This window comes from Petaurus breviceps, unplaced genomic scaffold (assembly GCF_028583685.1).
Source record: "Petaurus breviceps papuanus isolate PSGF00001 unplaced genomic scaffold, PetGlider_PUasm1.0 90740, whole genome shotgun sequence".
Lineage (NCBI taxonomy): Eukaryota > Metazoa > Chordata > Mammalia > Diprotodontia > Petauridae > Petaurus > Petaurus breviceps.
The window spans coordinates 7,923,827-7,940,783 of NW_027187330.1; the positions used below are offsets into that span (position 1 = coordinate 7,923,827).

General features: G+C 39.6%; 1 protein-coding gene across 1 annotated transcript in view; it reads left to right on the forward strand.

Annotated features, from left to right (window-relative positions):
- Positions 1 to 16,957, forward strand: part of FRMPD2 (FERM and PDZ domain containing 2) — a 279,466-nt gene that overhangs the window by 231,517 nt on the left and 30,992 nt on the right. The window contains exons 35-36 of the mRNA XM_069067069.1: positions 5,781 to 5,884; positions 12,879 to 12,979. Of these exons, the coding sequence (XP_068923170.1) occupies positions 5,781 to 5,884; positions 12,879 to 12,979 (205 nt within the window). The remainder of the gene's footprint in view (positions 1 to 5,780; positions 5,885 to 12,878; positions 12,980 to 16,957) is intronic.

The following is a 16,957-nucleotide window of genomic DNA, read 5'->3' on the forward strand; positions in this document are numbered from 1 at the left end:
CTGGATGACAGAGTCAGGATTTCAAAAGATCTTGGCAGCCTAGAACATTGGACTGAATTTAGTATGATGAATTTATTGAGATAAATGTAATGTCTAACACTTGGGGTTTCAAAAATTGACTTTGGAAATAAAGATGGGGAGGCATAGGAAGACAAGAGTTGATCTGGAAAAAAAAAGATTTGGGGAGGTTAGTGAATTGTAACATGGGTTTTTGTCATGATGTGGCAGTTATAAAAAGCTAATATAATCACAAACTTCATTAAGAGATACGTAACATCCAGGACAAGAGAGGTGAAGGTCTCTAGTTAGACATACTGGAGAATCTGGGAGTTTAGTTGTGGGTGCTACAGCTTAGAAAAGTACAGTGATGAATTATAGAGTGTCCAGAGGAGGGCACCCAGAATAATGTCATGTGATATAAGGATTAGTTGAAGAAATTGGCAATGTTTAGCCTGCAGAAGAGCATACTTGGGGGGGGGGGCAGAAATGATAGCTATCTTATTCTAAGATGTCTTAGAAGGGACTATAGATTTCTATATATACTTCTATATATTATAGAAGAAGACCTAATCTTCTTCTGGTTCTCCTCAAAGGGAAAATCCAGAAACAATAACTGAATGGAATGAAAAACTTCCTAACAGGGCTATCCAAAAGAGGATTAGACTGACTCAGTAGTTCTTGGCTCAGTAGTAAACCTCACTAAGCGTCTTCAAGTCGTGGTTGACTTATTCGAAATGTCATTGAGGGCATTCTTGTTCATGTATAGTTTGGACTGACTGGCTACTGAGGTTTCCATTAACTCTGAGATTCTGAGGACTGGATAAAGACATGGAAGGATGGATGGATAAATGGATGGACACAGTAGTAGTGACAGCTACTTAAAAACTGTTATAAAACTGAGGGATAATAATCATATTCATAGTCAAATCAAAAGGTTAAATCGCATTGACTTTTCTCAGTCCCCATCTTTTTTTTTTTTTACTTTTGTGTAGTTTTTAACATTTCTAACTATCCCTTTCTCCTAGATTTTCTCTCTTCTCTGGTTCTCCTGCCTATTTCCCATGGACCTTCTTCTCTTCCTTCTGTCTTTTCATCAGGTTCCATATATACCAGTATTGTATTGTTACCATTTTATAGGTGAGGAAACTGAGACTGAGAGAGGTTGAGTAACTTGTCTGTAGTCACACAACTCAGTTGGTTGGCAGCATTTGAAACTATTTGTATGGTTGTGTGTGTCTGTATGTACATGTGTACATTTAGATGACCATCTTTTAGCATGCCCCAACCTGGTGTCACCTCTCCTGTCCACTTACCCAGGTCCTACATCTGGCTGGTTGAGTACTCCTGGAGAAAGCCACAGGACTATGGGTATAGACCTGGCTTACTATGGATATGTACCTTCTAACTTTAACTGGGCCTGGCAACTTTTTGAAAATCCATTTATTTATCTGGGTTTTCTGGAAGGAACCTTAGAGGCATCAATTCCTACCCCCTCATTTTACAGATAAGAAAACAGAGATAGAGAGTTTATGTGATTTGCCCAAGATCACACAGTTAGTCAATGCCTGAGGTTATATTTGAACTCAGCTCTATCCTAACCTTGAACCCAGTGCCCTGTCCACTGCACTTTCTAGCTGCCTCCTTTCTAATGTTACCTACCTTTCCACCTGTTATATCTTTTCCCCCTTTCCTGTCTTCTCCAGGACCTTGCTTAATCAATTGTTTCCTTTCTTTTCCATTTTCAGTCTCTTCCTCTCTTCTCTCTCTCTCTTTTTCTCCTCTGCATTACATCCAGACTTCTCTTAACTTGAAAAAAAAATCACTCTCTGAATCCTGCTATGACTGGTGTTTTCTTTTTTTCCCCCTGCCAAATTTCTTCGATGAGTGACCAGAATCTGTTGAATTCCTTTCAATCCAACAATTGATGGAGGAGGCAGAAATATCAGATAAGACACAATCCCTTGCCCTGATGAAGTTTACAATCTACTAGTTGCTTGGGCCTTGGAGTTCCTCAGTCCTAAGGTACTACACTCAGCATTCTTCTGGGTAAATCTTGGCCTCTCATTTCACTGGCTTACCACTTAAGGGATGGGGGCAGTGTAGAGAAAAAGGTTGTCTCCCTCCCCCCATGAAGAACTGGCACCTCCTGGCCTTTTATTTCATGATCTCGCTGGCTTCACTCATGGTGTCCCTATATCTTATACAGCCGTGTGAAATCTATATTTATACTGACACTGTTAGTGTCTAACTAAACTTTGTGTAAGAAAATTTCAGTAAATTAATTATAGGTCATGCAGGGATATCATCAGTAGAATTGTACAATAATAATGTCATGGGATTTAGAGAGCTGTAAGGACCTTAGGAATAGTCTAGTCTAACTCACTCATTTTGCATATGAAGAAATCGAAGCCCATAGAAGGTTAGTGACTTACCCAGGGTCATATAAGTCATAAACAGGAATATGAATCCAAATCTAAATTCAGATCTGAATTGAACCCCAAATCTAAATTCAGGCAATGTTTTGTTCAGGTTAACTGACACAAACCATTTTAACCTATATAGCAGATAGTTTGGCTTTTAAAATGATCCAACAGACTTTCTTGGATATTACCTACTTTTATTTTTTTTAATCTATCTTCCTTTTGCCCTCTAGTACTGTTTGGGAATTGCCTTCTTAGCCCCTTTATGTTCTTCTCTAAGGAAAATTCTTTCCTATTTAGGTTCTTAGATCAAGAGTTCTTAAGCTGTGGTTAACAACCACCTCCCACCCCTCTCCTCCAAGAGGCCACTCTTTGGATTTCAAGCCATCTATAAACTTGGATAGGAAAAAAATCCTTCACTAGCCTGAAACTGAGATTGGCCATTTTCTTTAATTATTTTAAAACACTCTTCTGAGAAGGGGTTCAAAGACTTCACCATATTGCCAAAGGGGTCCATAACATAAAAATGGTTAAGAACCCTTTTTTTCCTATATTCTCTAGATTCTAGCTGAAAGAGAGCTGATATTGTAGACAATGTCCTTCACTCCTCTAAGGTATAGACTATGACAGTCAGGTAGGTACACGATGGAAGCTGTGAGTGGCAAAATACTGCCAATAGAATTAATGAGGGCATCAATCTCTTACTCCGCTGTGAACTACCTGTAGTTAGGAGATAAAAAGGGAGAAGAAGACTCAGGCCTTCTGGGATGGTGCTCTTAAACTGGCCCTCACACCATGGCTAAAAGGTCAGTTGCTTTCATCCTTTAACAGGGAAGCAGATCAAGAGAAGCAGGTGAAGACTGGTTAGTTATAGAAGAGGCTCTGTTGTTTCAAGGTGTCTCTACCTGTGTTCTATGTTTGTGCTCCTCTGTGCTTCCCACATCCCTGGGGAAGTCCCATTTGCCAGACTGTGGCAAGCTTCCTGATCTTAGGGACGGGGTCAGGACAGCTGCTTCCTTTGAGTCAATCCTTATTCTCTTGGGTGCTCTTGTGTTAGAGGTCTCAGGACCCTGATGCTGGTAGCTAGCGTACCTAGACTCTAATCCCAGGAAAGACAGTCTTCTTATGACCCTTCATCTGTGAAATAGACCCTTCAAGCCTCCTTGATATGTCATTTCTTTCATCTTTGTCTCCCCTGCACTTGGAATTCACTGCTTTGGATGTTCCATGCTATTTTGACACTCAGCTTCTCCTTTAGGGACCTATGTGATTATTCCCCTTCTGTCCCCACCTTTATTCCAGGGAGGCTCCTAAGATCCTATTTATTTGGGGAGCAAAAGTCTTGGATATCCTCAGTCTTGTGGTACTCCCAATTTTGAGGGTGAAAACTAAGAATATATATCTAGTCGCTGAAAAGATAAGTATTGAAAAATTGGTAGAGGAATCAGAAATTGTGTGAAAAGAGGGGTGTGGGTATGGTGGGAATGCCTTTGACCAAGAAAAGCTTGTGTGTTGCCCCCATGATTGCCCACACTTAATAAATAAGGATGGAGGGATGGAGGAGAGCAGTCCAGCATGGGTGAAAAAGTCAGCTGTGGAGGCCAGGAATAGAATCTATCCAGAGTTTTGTCTCCCTCTATCTGGAAGAAGTGGAAACAGTCTCCAGGTATGATGCCTCAAGGTTTCAGCCTCCAGATGGGTTGACCCACTATCTTTTGGGAAGAACATGGTTTAGGGGAAATAATATGTGGTTTAGTGAATAGAGCACCAGTCCTGGAGTCAGGAGGACCTGAGTTCAAATCTGGCCTCAGACACTTGATACACTTACTAGCTGTGTGACCTTGGACAAATCACTTAATCCCAATTACCTTGCCTTCCACCCTCCAAAAAAAAAGCAAAACCACAAATAAACACTCTGGTGAATAGACAAGATGATCTCTCAATTCCCTTCTAGCTCTAAATCTATGATTCCCATTTTTTTTTCCATTTTGGTGGTAGGGAAGGGTGCGTGTATGTGTGTGTGTGTGTGTGTGTGTGTGTGTGTGTGTGTGTGTCTTGGTAGCTATGGTTCTGTAAGGATTGAGAATTATTAAGTCTTCTAAAAGGAAGAAATCAAGCTATCGTATTTGGTAGGGAAGGGACTGTTAGTCAGAAGATCTATTATGAGTCCAGAGCATAATGGGGTAGGATAGCAAAGAGAGTTTTCACAGCCAGGATGGGCAGGTCCATCTTCAGGAAAGGAACATGGAATATTCAGGAATGAGAGTCTATCCTTCCCATTAAGGACAGAGGGCGAACACTTCAGGAGAATCTGTGTCCATATAGAATCTGAGTGTCCTATCCAAACATCACGATAATCTCAGAGAAGGCTAAGTGTGGGCTGGCAGGATAATGCTGACAGGAAAGTGTTATTCGAAGGATTAAAATTTGTAGGGAATGAGCCTTCTGTGTTCATTCAGGTTTGTCTCAATTCATCTCTGGGATAAAAATTGGATTAAAGTAATAACTGGACTTCTGGCTTTATTAGGAACAAAAACTATCTCAAGTTGACTTCCTAAGGGTGAATCATATATAAATAATCTTTCCAAATCTATGAGAAAATTAGCACAGAGTGTTAATGTCCTTTTAGTATAAAACCCATACTTTCTTAGATGGGAAAGGAGAAATGAGTTGTATGCCTCTATCCCCCTAAAGTCAGAGTTAGGCATTTTAGCATTTTGAGGATGTCTGAATCCTCCAGATCTCCCTCAATCAACCATAAGCACTTCTAATGGATCAGGTAAAGTGGGACATCTTACATAACTGGATTAGTCTTGGTCCAAGGACTAGCCTTTGCAACTTGGAAGCATCTTCTGTAGGTCAGTGAAATGAACCTTTTCTAAAGAGCCAGGACTGTCCTGTGGGAGGGGTTCCAGAAGAGTTTGGCAGTTGAGAAAATGCGCAATGATTAGAATCCAGTGAGTGTGGAGGGGGAGGGGAGAGAGGACCCCTCTCAAACCTGTCAACATCACCCAATTCTCAGTCTGGTTATGGGGAATTTAGGACAGTAGCTGTTTATTTCAAGGTCATTGGTAGAAAGTTATGAATACTTGCCTGTGTCAAAGCCCTAGAGGTAACTTGGTAAAATGGCTGTGTTATACCCCGCCTGAGAAGTAGGATGGTTTTGACCACAGTGATCTTAACAGGAGGGTGAGATATTTCTTTGAGAAGATACTAACTTGGAAGATGAAGAAAGGAAGACCCTAACATAGACAAAGAGTGAAAAACTCATCAGACAGCTAGGCTGTCATCACTGTGGCCCAGTTCTCATGTTTGAATAGGCCTTTCTGTTTTATCACTTCTTTCCTTTTCTTTGTTCAGGAAAGTCCCTCTCAGCAAGTGCCACTGTTGCCAGAGGCCTGAAGGCCAGAGAGGCTCTGCCTTCACCAAGTCAAGACAAGACAGCTAGCCCAATGGGCAATCAGGTAAAGCTCTGGGATCTAAATCAACATAGTGGGGTGTATTTTGAGCCAGCTTTGGTTATTAACATTATTAACCTCTGACATAAGCTACTGGCTCCCAAGAAAACCCTGTCTTCATAGGTTTGTATTTTGCTCTCCTAAATGTAATTGATGGCCAATTCCCCTAAAATGAAAGGGGAGCTAAGTAAGCCTTGGGAAAAGTAGAATATATTTAAATTCTTTATTTTTAAAGCCAAAGAAAAACTATCTTTACTTTTACTTTAATCGCTTAGACATTTTTCTTTTCTTTTTTACATTTTAGATGACCTTTAGGTCTGCCTTTCATTTCATTTTGTATTGCTAGTAGGGGATGATGAAGTGACACAGGAAGTTGTCATAAGAGGAGGAGGGTCTCAGAGTCTGACGTTTCCTATTTCAATGATAATGCTAACTAAACAAAAATAAATGTAATTGGGGGGAATGAGTCTAGAGGGAGCTAAGCACTTGCATTAGTCCTTCATGTACCTTGACCATGGGGACACTGTCAGTGTAGGAACACCAAGATCAAAAGAGAATTTGGTTTGTGTGGTTGTACCGTCCAAAGTAGTTTTTAGTTTTGGAACCTCCAGGATGAAACTCACTTCACTTCTCATTCAAGGGCTGAACAGAGAGGGGGCTCTACATTCAGTTTTTACTACAGACCAGTGTCATTGGCAGTTTTTCTCATCAGTATACTTTCTGAAAAGCAAAGCCAGTACAGACATAGATCATATACACGGGAAAGTCGCTTAGCCTCACGGTGTCCTGAGAAACATTTTAAGCCTTTGTATAGGTCCTTAACCTTTTAAAAACATAAAATAAAACACAAAGCGTTACAAATAAACAAATGGTAGTGAAAATTAAAATGTGATTTTTTTCTCCAATCCATATTTATGGGAACCATGAAATCTAGCCATTGACCCTTTTGGGGTATATGAACCTCAGATTAAGAATCCCTGTCCTAAGCCTAGAAGTTCAGAAGAGAAGTTGATCTTTATCAGTGAAAAGAGTTTCCACACATAGAGTTCCCCACACTGATGAAATCATAGGATTTTTTTTTCTTTTTGGAGGGAAGTTGGGGTTAAGTGACTTGCCCAAGGTCATATGGCTAATTTTTGTGTTAAGTGTCTGAGGCTGGATTTGAACACAGGTCCTCATGACTCCAGGGCCAGTGCTCTATTCACTGCACCACTTAGCCACCCCCAAAATCATAGGTTTTTACCCCAAAGAGTTCCTCAAACTCTTAGAAACAGAAGTATGAAGAATATGATTCTTTGGTCCAATTCTTTGGTCCAAAAGATTATTTGCTTGAAGAGCAGAAGATTTAAGGTGAAAGGCTTTAAATATGAACAAGTAGTCCACTTCTGACTTGTGTCTGACATTATATCTAAAAGGAATTTTGCTGAATTGTTAGTTTTCTAGTTAGCAACCTTCAGACTTTCTATAAAGAAAAAATGTAAAAATTATTTCTGTAGATGACATGTTTGAAGATTTGTTTCTTTTTTTGAATTCAAGGGATCTCTTTTTGTGTGTGTGTGGTTGAAAGGCACCCTACCTTTTCATGCTTCCCTTGATTCTTGTATTTGAAAGTCAAATTTTCTGTTCAGTTCTAGTCTTTTCATCAAGAATGCTTGAAAGTCCTCTATTTCATTCAATATCCATTTTTTCCCCTGAAGTATTATACTCAGTTTTGCTGGGTAAGTGATTCTTGGTTTAATCCTAGCTCCTTTGACCTCCAGAATACCATATTCCAAGCCCTTTGATCCCTTAAGGTTGAAGCTGCTAGATCTTGTGTTATCCTGATTGTGTTTCCACAATACTTGAATTGTTTCTTTCTGACTGCTTGTAATATTTTCTCCTTGACCTGGGAACTCTGGAATTTGGCTACAATATTCCTAGGAATTTTCTTTTGGGGGATCTTTTTCATGAGGCAATGGGTGAATTCTTTCAATTTTTATTTTATCCTCTGGTTCTAGAATATCAGGGCAGTTTTCATTGATAATTTCTTGAAAGATTATGTCTAGGCTCATTCTTTGATCATAGCTTTCAGGTAGTCTAATAATTTTTAAATTATCTTTGCTGGATCTGTTTTCCAGGTCAGTTGTTTTTTTCCAATGAGATATTTCACATTGTCTTCTATTTTTCATTCTTTTGATTTGTTTTATAATTTCTTGATTTCTCATAAAGTCATTGGTTTCCATTGGCTCCATTCTAATTGTTAAAGAATTATTTTCTTCAGTGAGCTTTTGGACCTCCTTTTCCATTTGGCCAGTTTCACTTTTTAAGGCATTTTTCTCCTCATTGGCTTTTTGGACCTCTCTTGCCATTTAGGTTAGTCTTTTTTTAAGGTGTTATTATTTTCTTCAGTATTTTGGGGGTCTCTTTTAGCAAGCTGTTGACTAATTTTTCATGATTTTCTTGCATCACTCTCATTTCTCTTCCAAATTTTTCCTCTATGTCTCTTACTTGATTTTCAAAATTCTTTTTGAACTCTGACACAGCCTGTAAGCAATTCCTCTCTTTCTTGGATACTTTGAAAGCAGGAACTTTGACTTTGTTTTCTTTTTCTGGCTGTATGTTTTGATCTTCCTTATCACCAAAGTGATATTCTATAGTCTGACTTTCCCCCACTGCTTGCTCATTTTCCCCAGTCAATTACTTAACTTTTGAGCTATTTGTTAAAGTAGGTCTCTGCTTCCAGTGTGGAAGCTTTGTGCATTTTGTGCAACTGTTTCAGAGATATTTCTAGGGGCCTGTAAATTTTCAGTTGTTCCAGAGTTGTATGCTGAAAGGAGAGGTATTTACTCCTCTCCTGGTCTGTGCTCTGGTCTGAGAGTGACCACAAGTACTCCTTTCTACGTTGGAACTGTGAGGACAGTTCCCTTTCCACTATCACCACAAGTTCTGTCATGCCACTGCTCCTCCTCATCCCAGGACAGCTACCCAGAACTGTGACCCAGATCCAAGAGAATCCTTTCTTAGCACCACTAAAGAGATCTTTGCAATCCACCTCTGATTAGCTGCTAGATCCCCCCTACTTTCTGTGAACCAAGAGCTCCAGAAGCAGCCACTGCTGCTGCTGCTGCCACCACTAACCTGGGGCTTGGTCTGGGGCCAGATCTTGCTCCTCTCTCACCAAGGTCTGACAGAAGTATCCTACTGACCTTCTAAATTGTCTTTGGAGTTTGTGGGTCACCGTAGCTGCCGGTGACTCAGTCCCCTCAGTCCTGCTCCAGCCCTCTCTGTGCTGGCACAACCCATACTGGACTGAGCTCTTCTCTCAGACTTGTGCAACAGACCTTTTCTGTTGACCTTCCAGGTTTCCTTGGGTTGAAAATTTGTTTCACTCTGTCATTTTGTGGATTCTGCTGCTCTATAATTTGTTTAGAGTCATTTTTTACAGGTATTCAGAGGGATTTGAGAGAGAACTCAAGCCAGTCCCTGGTTTAACTCTGCCATCTTGGCTCTGCCCTTGATTCCTGCTACTAATAGAGAAAATGATGTTGCTTTGGATGGTTCATTCTGACTTACAGTTAAGTTGCCTTCTTGAGGCTGTAGAGCAGCAGTCTTAAATTTCATGAAGTTAAATAGGACTGTTGACATGAAGTCCCTCTTAGGTGAGCATTGGGGAGTTTCATAAAGATTTCTTACTGGTCTTCCTGCCTCAAGGCAGCATGGCCTTCATAGTGAGTTCTTCCCTAGGTATATTGTAGAGAGGTCCCTTTTTCTCCCACTAGAACCCAGAAAATCTATCAAACTTTTTTTTTTTTTGCTTGACACTTGTTTGTTAGTGCACCCAATCTACAGAAAATGCATGTCTTGATAGATGTATTCCATTTCTCCTTGTTATGCCTCAGCATTTTTACACGAATCATAAGACACTGACATATTTCATTTGGCCTGAGACATTTTGGTCACCCAAGCTAGACTCCAATTTAAAGAGCAAACACCCACAACAGTCTGAATCCATTGCCAAATGTAATCGAATTGCCTTTTGAAGTATGATTCTAAATGTTTCCTCCAGAGTGAATTTCCAAGGAGGTTTTTCATTTAAAGAATGTCTATTTTATTGTTTATATATATTTTCATATACATGTATGTGTATTTTTATATAAAGAATATATATTTCACTTAAAGAATACATATATATGTATGTGTGTGTGTATGTATGTGTATTTGTTTTTGTTTCTCGGAAACACATTATCATAACACACCACTACATCTCTTCTCTACTTTGGCCCACCTTACCTATTTCTTCTGCCATTCTAATTCCAAGAAATCCTGAAAATGGATATTTAGAAATTAATTCTTGCTTATCAGTGCTGCAAAACATATTTGCAGGTTATGAATGATCCTACTTTCCTATCACAGTTCCTTCTTTCCTGGGAGTCACATTGGTTCATTGGAAGCCGTTTTATTCTTTTTTCCTCAGACCTTGTAGAGAGACATTTTCTCCGGATAGTTCACTCTTTTCCAGTTGTCAATGGTTTTGTGGATACTTTGATCATCCACGAGGCTTTTCAATTATTACACGGGATGGGTCACTTCAGACCACTCACCCTAGAAATGAGAAAATAATCTATCTGTGATCATGCATCTTTAAATAGGATCTGCCCAGTCTCTTAGTGATAAAAGTCATGTTCTTACTGGGGGCAAGAGGATGAGGGTGGTATGTTTACTTCATATTTAAAAATAAGGTATCAGGGAAGACTCTTTCAATGAACAGGACTCTTCTGCATCTACAAGAACAAAACTTATTATGCTTACAACTGAAATATCCCTGCCTGTACTTTATGCACAGACAGTAACCCCATATTTCCTTTTTGCTTTGGGAAAAATGAATTATAGGTAAGTAGCTTCCCTACTATGTATGTATCAACTGCTCCCCAGTTGGGAAGGAGTCCCTCCCAAATGTTCTTGCAGATGGTCTTTGCTTTAATCAAAAGGCAGACTCCAATTTTCACTCACGTGTTGTGTAATCAGCCACTGTTGTTCATTCACAGAGTATTTTCCCCCCTCTTCCATCTCCATCTGGAGGGCAGTCAAATGTCTGTCTTCTTGGCTCCTTTTGCAACAAGGGGTTACTCTCTGGCAGTCACGTCTGGCATCTTTTTACCTTGGAAAAAAAACCCTACTTGTGTTTGCTAGCAGTTGGGGCTCCTCTAATGGCTTTTTTTTCAGATGCTATTTTATAGATGAGAGGTATCTCTCACACTGGGTATCATAAATCCTTTAAGTGATCATCCTCTCATAATTGATGAGTCTTCATAATAGATGTGGGCTCATTCTGGGCTCAGTGAAGCATGGAAGACAGCGCGCTCTTTGGATTGCCTGGTAACACATTGTTCTGGATTTCACAAGCACAGTGTGGCTGCTTTACTATCCTTGCTATATTCTGATTGGGCCTTCTGCTTGCAGCTCCAATCTCTGTGGCCAAGTTTGAGGGAGAATATCGGCTTGATCTCTTGGGGGGGCGGGGGAAAAGTGCTTATGATCATATGAATGTCATGGTCAGAACAAAATAGTCACAAACCACTTTTAATTATACTGTCTGTTCAGTGAGTAGTAGCATAGAGTGTTGGGTAGAGGACCAGCTTTGGAGTCAGGAAGACCTGAGTTCAAGCCCTACCTCTGAGACACCTAGTAACCCTATGGGAAAGTCAACATATTACAAGGGAGGTAGTGGGGGGGGAAGTACTGACTTGGGGTCCAAGGGTCTAATTTCAAACCCTGTCCCTGTTATTTACTACCTGCATGACTTTGAGCAAGTGTGTTTACTTATCTGACCCTTCTTTCATCTATAAAATAAGGCCTTGAACTAGAGGGTCTCAGAGGAATCTTCTAATGTTAAACTTATGATTCAATGGTCTGGTGCCCCTAACCAACTCTAAGACTGGGATGTTGTCAAGGGGTTGAGTTTCCATACTAAGAGTTCTCTACCTGGGGGAAATCCATAGCCTGCACCCCTCCCCCAAATAAGTTTAATGTTAACATTTTCAAGTACTCACATCATAGGCACTTAGAGTTGAAAAAGCCCTTAGCAATAGATGCAGTCACTTTAGAGATGAGAAGACTGAGGAAACAGGAGGTGTGTGAGGTTTCATGGGAAATGACTGGAAGATTTGAGATCCATGTGTTCTAAAAACTTCACAGTTAAAACTAATCTAATACCAGGTGTGCTTTTGGGTTGTTTTTTTTTTTTTCTGGCTGGGGTGCGGGGGTGTGCCCATTCCACAAAAAGGCTTGAAGGATATAGATTGGCACATTTGAGAATCTTTAATGCGATATTGAAAGCAGGATGCACAAGCATTAATGAGTCCTGTCAAATTGATTGATCAAGCTCTATTTTTAGGTTTTTATTTTTATTTTTCTTAAACTTTACTGCTATGCTTTCTAATACCTGTGTTGTTCGATAAACCACCTTGGGTCATGCCACTAATGATAACAGACATTTATATAGTGTTTTAAGGTTTGCAAAGTGCTTAGCATACATTATGCTTTAAATGAATTGAATGCAATAAATACTAGCCTTAAGGACCTCCATATAAACTTGGCAAAGAGAATTCTGTAGTGATTTTGCTAATGAGTTGTCTGTTCTTTTTTATTAATGGATTTGCCACTAAAATCCATGCAGGAGATTTTAACATTGCTTAATAAAAACTTATATTTTGTAAAGTATTTTTATATTTTACTCTGGCATCCATTATTTCGTGTCAGAGACAGGGACATAGGCATCTTCTTTGGAGGTCTTTGCTCTATTCTCCTTGCCTAAAGTATTTCACTAGATTGTTAGGGTAGTCGTGGGCTGTGTTTCTATGTACAAGTATGTATGACGCTGTAAAAACACCTGCTTTTCAAAAATGCCATTGTTCATTAGGAACACACTGCTATTACAAGGAGTGAGAAGTCACTGTGTTTTCTAAAGTTGTATTTGCTGAAAACATTGCCATGATTCCTGATTCCTGCCTTTTGTCCACAGGTCTTTGAAACTAAAGTTAACTCACGGAAGGTGGAATTGTGTCTGCAGAGTTTCTCGCTTAGGAATGATTATGCAGATCTCCTTGAAGAGAGTACAGATAGGTATCATTTGCATGTTTTGTGACAGCTTGATCCTCTTCCCCTAGAGCAATGGTTCTCAGCTTTTTTTCCATGTTGTGGACCCCTTTGACAATCTGGGGAAGCCTATGGATGGCTCAGAATAGTGTGTGTGTGTGTGTGTGTGTGTGTTTTAATTGATCTTAAATCATAATCGAAGGAAATGCTAAATTTCAGTTAGCGATTAGTAAAAATATATTTGCATGTTTTTCTCATCCCAGTTCTTGTACCCACTAAGATCTATCTGTCCATGGACCCATTGGGGGAGCTAATGGACCCCAGGTTAAGAACCCCCTTGCCCTAAAACTTATATATGGTTATCCCTCCATCTGGGGCCAACGGGATGTTGCCTTAATGGTCTGATTTTTTTTTTTGGGGGGGGGGGAGTCATGCTTAGAATATTATGGCACTTAATAAGAGTGTGCTGAATTGGACTGGAAATTGCTTTTAAAAATGTGATCCCAGAAACAATGTTTTAAACTGACTTTCTTCTCCTACCTTGTATCTGGGAACTCATTGAAGTTGCTACTCCCTTCATCAGTACAGATTGCAATCCATCCATGCCCTGTAAGACTGTATGACCCTTTTCTATGCCTTCCCATAAATCCTCCACAAGGGGTCTTTCCAACTTGCTGGCGGCCTTCCTTTTAGATCTCCTGACATAGCCTGGATACCAGTGAAGTACATGGGCTATTTTAAAACAGATCATAAGGATTATTTTATGAGATTCTCTCTTCTAGACCTTTAAGCAGGAGCCATCCTGTGTTACTGCCTGCTTGCTGTAATCATTTTTTCACAGTACTGTTATATAATTTTCCCTAACCCCATTAAATGGTGGAAGTATTTTAATAACCTTATTTGAGTGATTTGAAAGTTTCATTTATTCTTTTGGGCTACTGAAACACCATTAATTAAATGATTATTTTGGTTACTTAAATGTTATTTTGGTGATCCAGATGTTAACTCACCTTCCAGAAATGTTCTGCTTGGTCTCATGGAACAATTGATATCTTAGAATGAGGGTTCTTTACTTTTTGTGTGTCATGGATCTGTTTGACAGACCTGGGGAAGCCTATGGACCCTTTCTCAGAATGTCATAATTAAAGGACATAGAAAAACTTGAATTAAATCTTTGTGAAAAATAAAGATGTATTTCTTCCATTCAAATTCATGGGCCCCTCCACCCCCTGAAATTTATCCATGGATCTCTGGGACCTGTGGACCCTACGTTAAGAACCCATGACCTGGGAGAACTTGAATTTATTTCAATGATTTCTATATCAAATAATCTCTGCCTCCCTTGCACCCTTGCCTTATTTCCTGACCTTCAGTGGTTTTCCATTTTCTATGGCTATGGTATATATTCTTTATCCTATTCATTAGCTGTTTTTTCCAGCCTAATTTCAGTCTACCTCTCTATCCTTACTCCTATGACTATGCTTCTACTCCAACTTAACCCATCCACTCCTTTTTCCCTAAACACTCACTGAAATTTCCTGACTTTATGCCTTTGTACATATTGCTCTCCCCGCCCCAAATGCCCTTCTTTTGTACATCTATGCCCATCTATCTTTCAAGGTCTAGCTTAGATCTGAACTTGGTCAACCTCTTACCTGAATGAGAGAGCAGCTCAATAATTGTTCTTGCTTAAGTGCTTATAGCACTTACGACTCAATGACTCCCATTAGTATTTTACTTTAAGACTTACAAAGCTCTGTCCTCATAGCCACCTGGTGTATTAGGTAATAAAGCATGATTATCCTCATTTTACAGATGAGGAAAATGAGAATCAGAAATATTAAGTAACTTGCTTAGGGTCATAAAGTAATTAAGTCTCTGATCCTGGATTGGAATGGGACTCTCTTCTGATACTAAGCCCAACACTTTCTACTCTACCACTGTGCAATGGCAAACCACTCCAGTATCTTTGCCAGAAAAACCCCAAATGGGGTCACAAAGAGTTGGACGCAGTTGAAATGACTGAACAATAATCTGATTTAGCAATTAGGACATAGTATCTCGTCAGTCAGTCCAAAAGCATTTATTAAGCACCTACTATGCTTCAGGCAGTGTGTAAAGGACTTGAGATACAAAGAAAGGTGGAAAAACAAATCCCTTATCTCAATAAATTTACAGTCTGATAATGGAGAAAACATGCAACCAGCTATGTATAAAAATATATACATGGGATAAACTGGAAATAATTAACAGAAGGGAAACACTAATATTAAAAAGAATCAGTACAAGCTTGTTGTAGAAGTTCGGAAAAGTCAATGTAGTAAGTGAGATTATCATTAGAGAGGTGTAAAATTAATTAGAGAGGTGTAAAAGGATTGCCTTGCTGCAGTGAGGGTCCAGTTGAGATCATATAGCATAAACTTGTAATGGGCCCAATTAGCATTGTTTTGTAATTTTCTCCAGCTTTATCAGAACACAAGTAGGAGTGAAAGCATTAGATGTTGGAAGTAATCCAAAGGTGAGATTCAAGAGAATAAGATCTTTGAGAAGATAAAAAAAAAATGAAGACTTTAGAAAAGTCAATATTGAGTTGAAATGGTCAAGATGGGAACGAGAGGAGTGTAGCCTATGCATAGGGTGATGGCCTGGGAAAGAATTGGTGGGGTACAAAGATCATGGTGCAGATGAAGAAGAGGGTTAGGAGTTGCAAGGCAGAGGGAGAGGTGGAATGACAACAGATTGTAATCATATAAGGGAATTCCAGAATTCACGAACCTTGTGGTATTATGGTTTGCATCTATATTTCTTATCTTTCTCACTAGTTTGTGAATTCCTTGAGGAGGAAGGGCAATTCTATATTTATGGGATCATATTTAGATAATGAAGGAAGCTCAGAGGACATCTGGTCCAATAGATGAGGAAACTGAGGCCCCTGTAAGTTAAGTGTCTTATACAAGATCACACAGGTAGTATATGATAAGAAATGGGATTTGAACTCAGGCCCCTTACTCTAGACCCAATGCTTTGTTCACTCTATAATTTTTCATCTATACCGTATTTCTTTGTATGCCTAACATTGTAGTTGCTACATATTGACTATCCATTCATTGAGGGTTCTCTTTCCTTTCAAACTTCAGTTACAGGGTTTAGTCAAGGGTGTGTGATAACCATCCATTCAAAGAAAACGTAGCAGGTTGGCTAGGTGGAGCACCAGCCCTGGAGTCAGAAGGACCTGAGTTCAAATTTGGCCTCAGACACTTCACACACTTACTAGCTGTATGACTTTGGGCAAGTCACTTAACCCCAATTGCCCTCCCCCTCCGAAAAAGCAAAGAAAATGTAGGCAGGACACCCTTATAATTTTGATCTGCATTATTAACATTTTCTTAAGTCTAGAGATAAAAAATCAAGCCCTGATTTGTATCACGTGTGAAAATTGATAGTGGATTCTGCTGGCTTGAGATGGCTGTAGCATACCTCTGGGTTTAAATGTCTCTGGTGCCAGACAAAGGACCTTTCTGTGTATCCTCAGGACTTAGCACAATGCCTGGTACATAGTAAACGCTTAGAAAATCCTTGTTGATTGGCTGAACTTTCTAATTCTATGATTTTGTGATTCAGTGATGACAAAGGAGAGACATTTAGGCAAGAATAGGAGAATTAGCCTGGCAAGACCACCTTTCATCTTACTCGAACCAGTAGAAAGTAGCTACAGGCTATTCTAATTTCATTCTTTTCTGATCCTGGCAAGTAAAAAAAAAATACCCAACACATCCAAGAAGGGTAAACCTCTTCATTAACTTGTAATTAATGTGTGCTACTTGGAGTCATATCATAGACCTCTAACTGCCTCAGAGGCATTTTGATCCAACAATTATCTTTTTTTTTTGTCTTTTTGGAGGGGGGAATGCAAGGAAATTGGGGTTAAGTGACCTGCCCAAGGTCACACAGCTAGTTAAGTGTCAAGTGTCTGAGGCAGGATCTGTACTTGGGTCCTCCTGACTC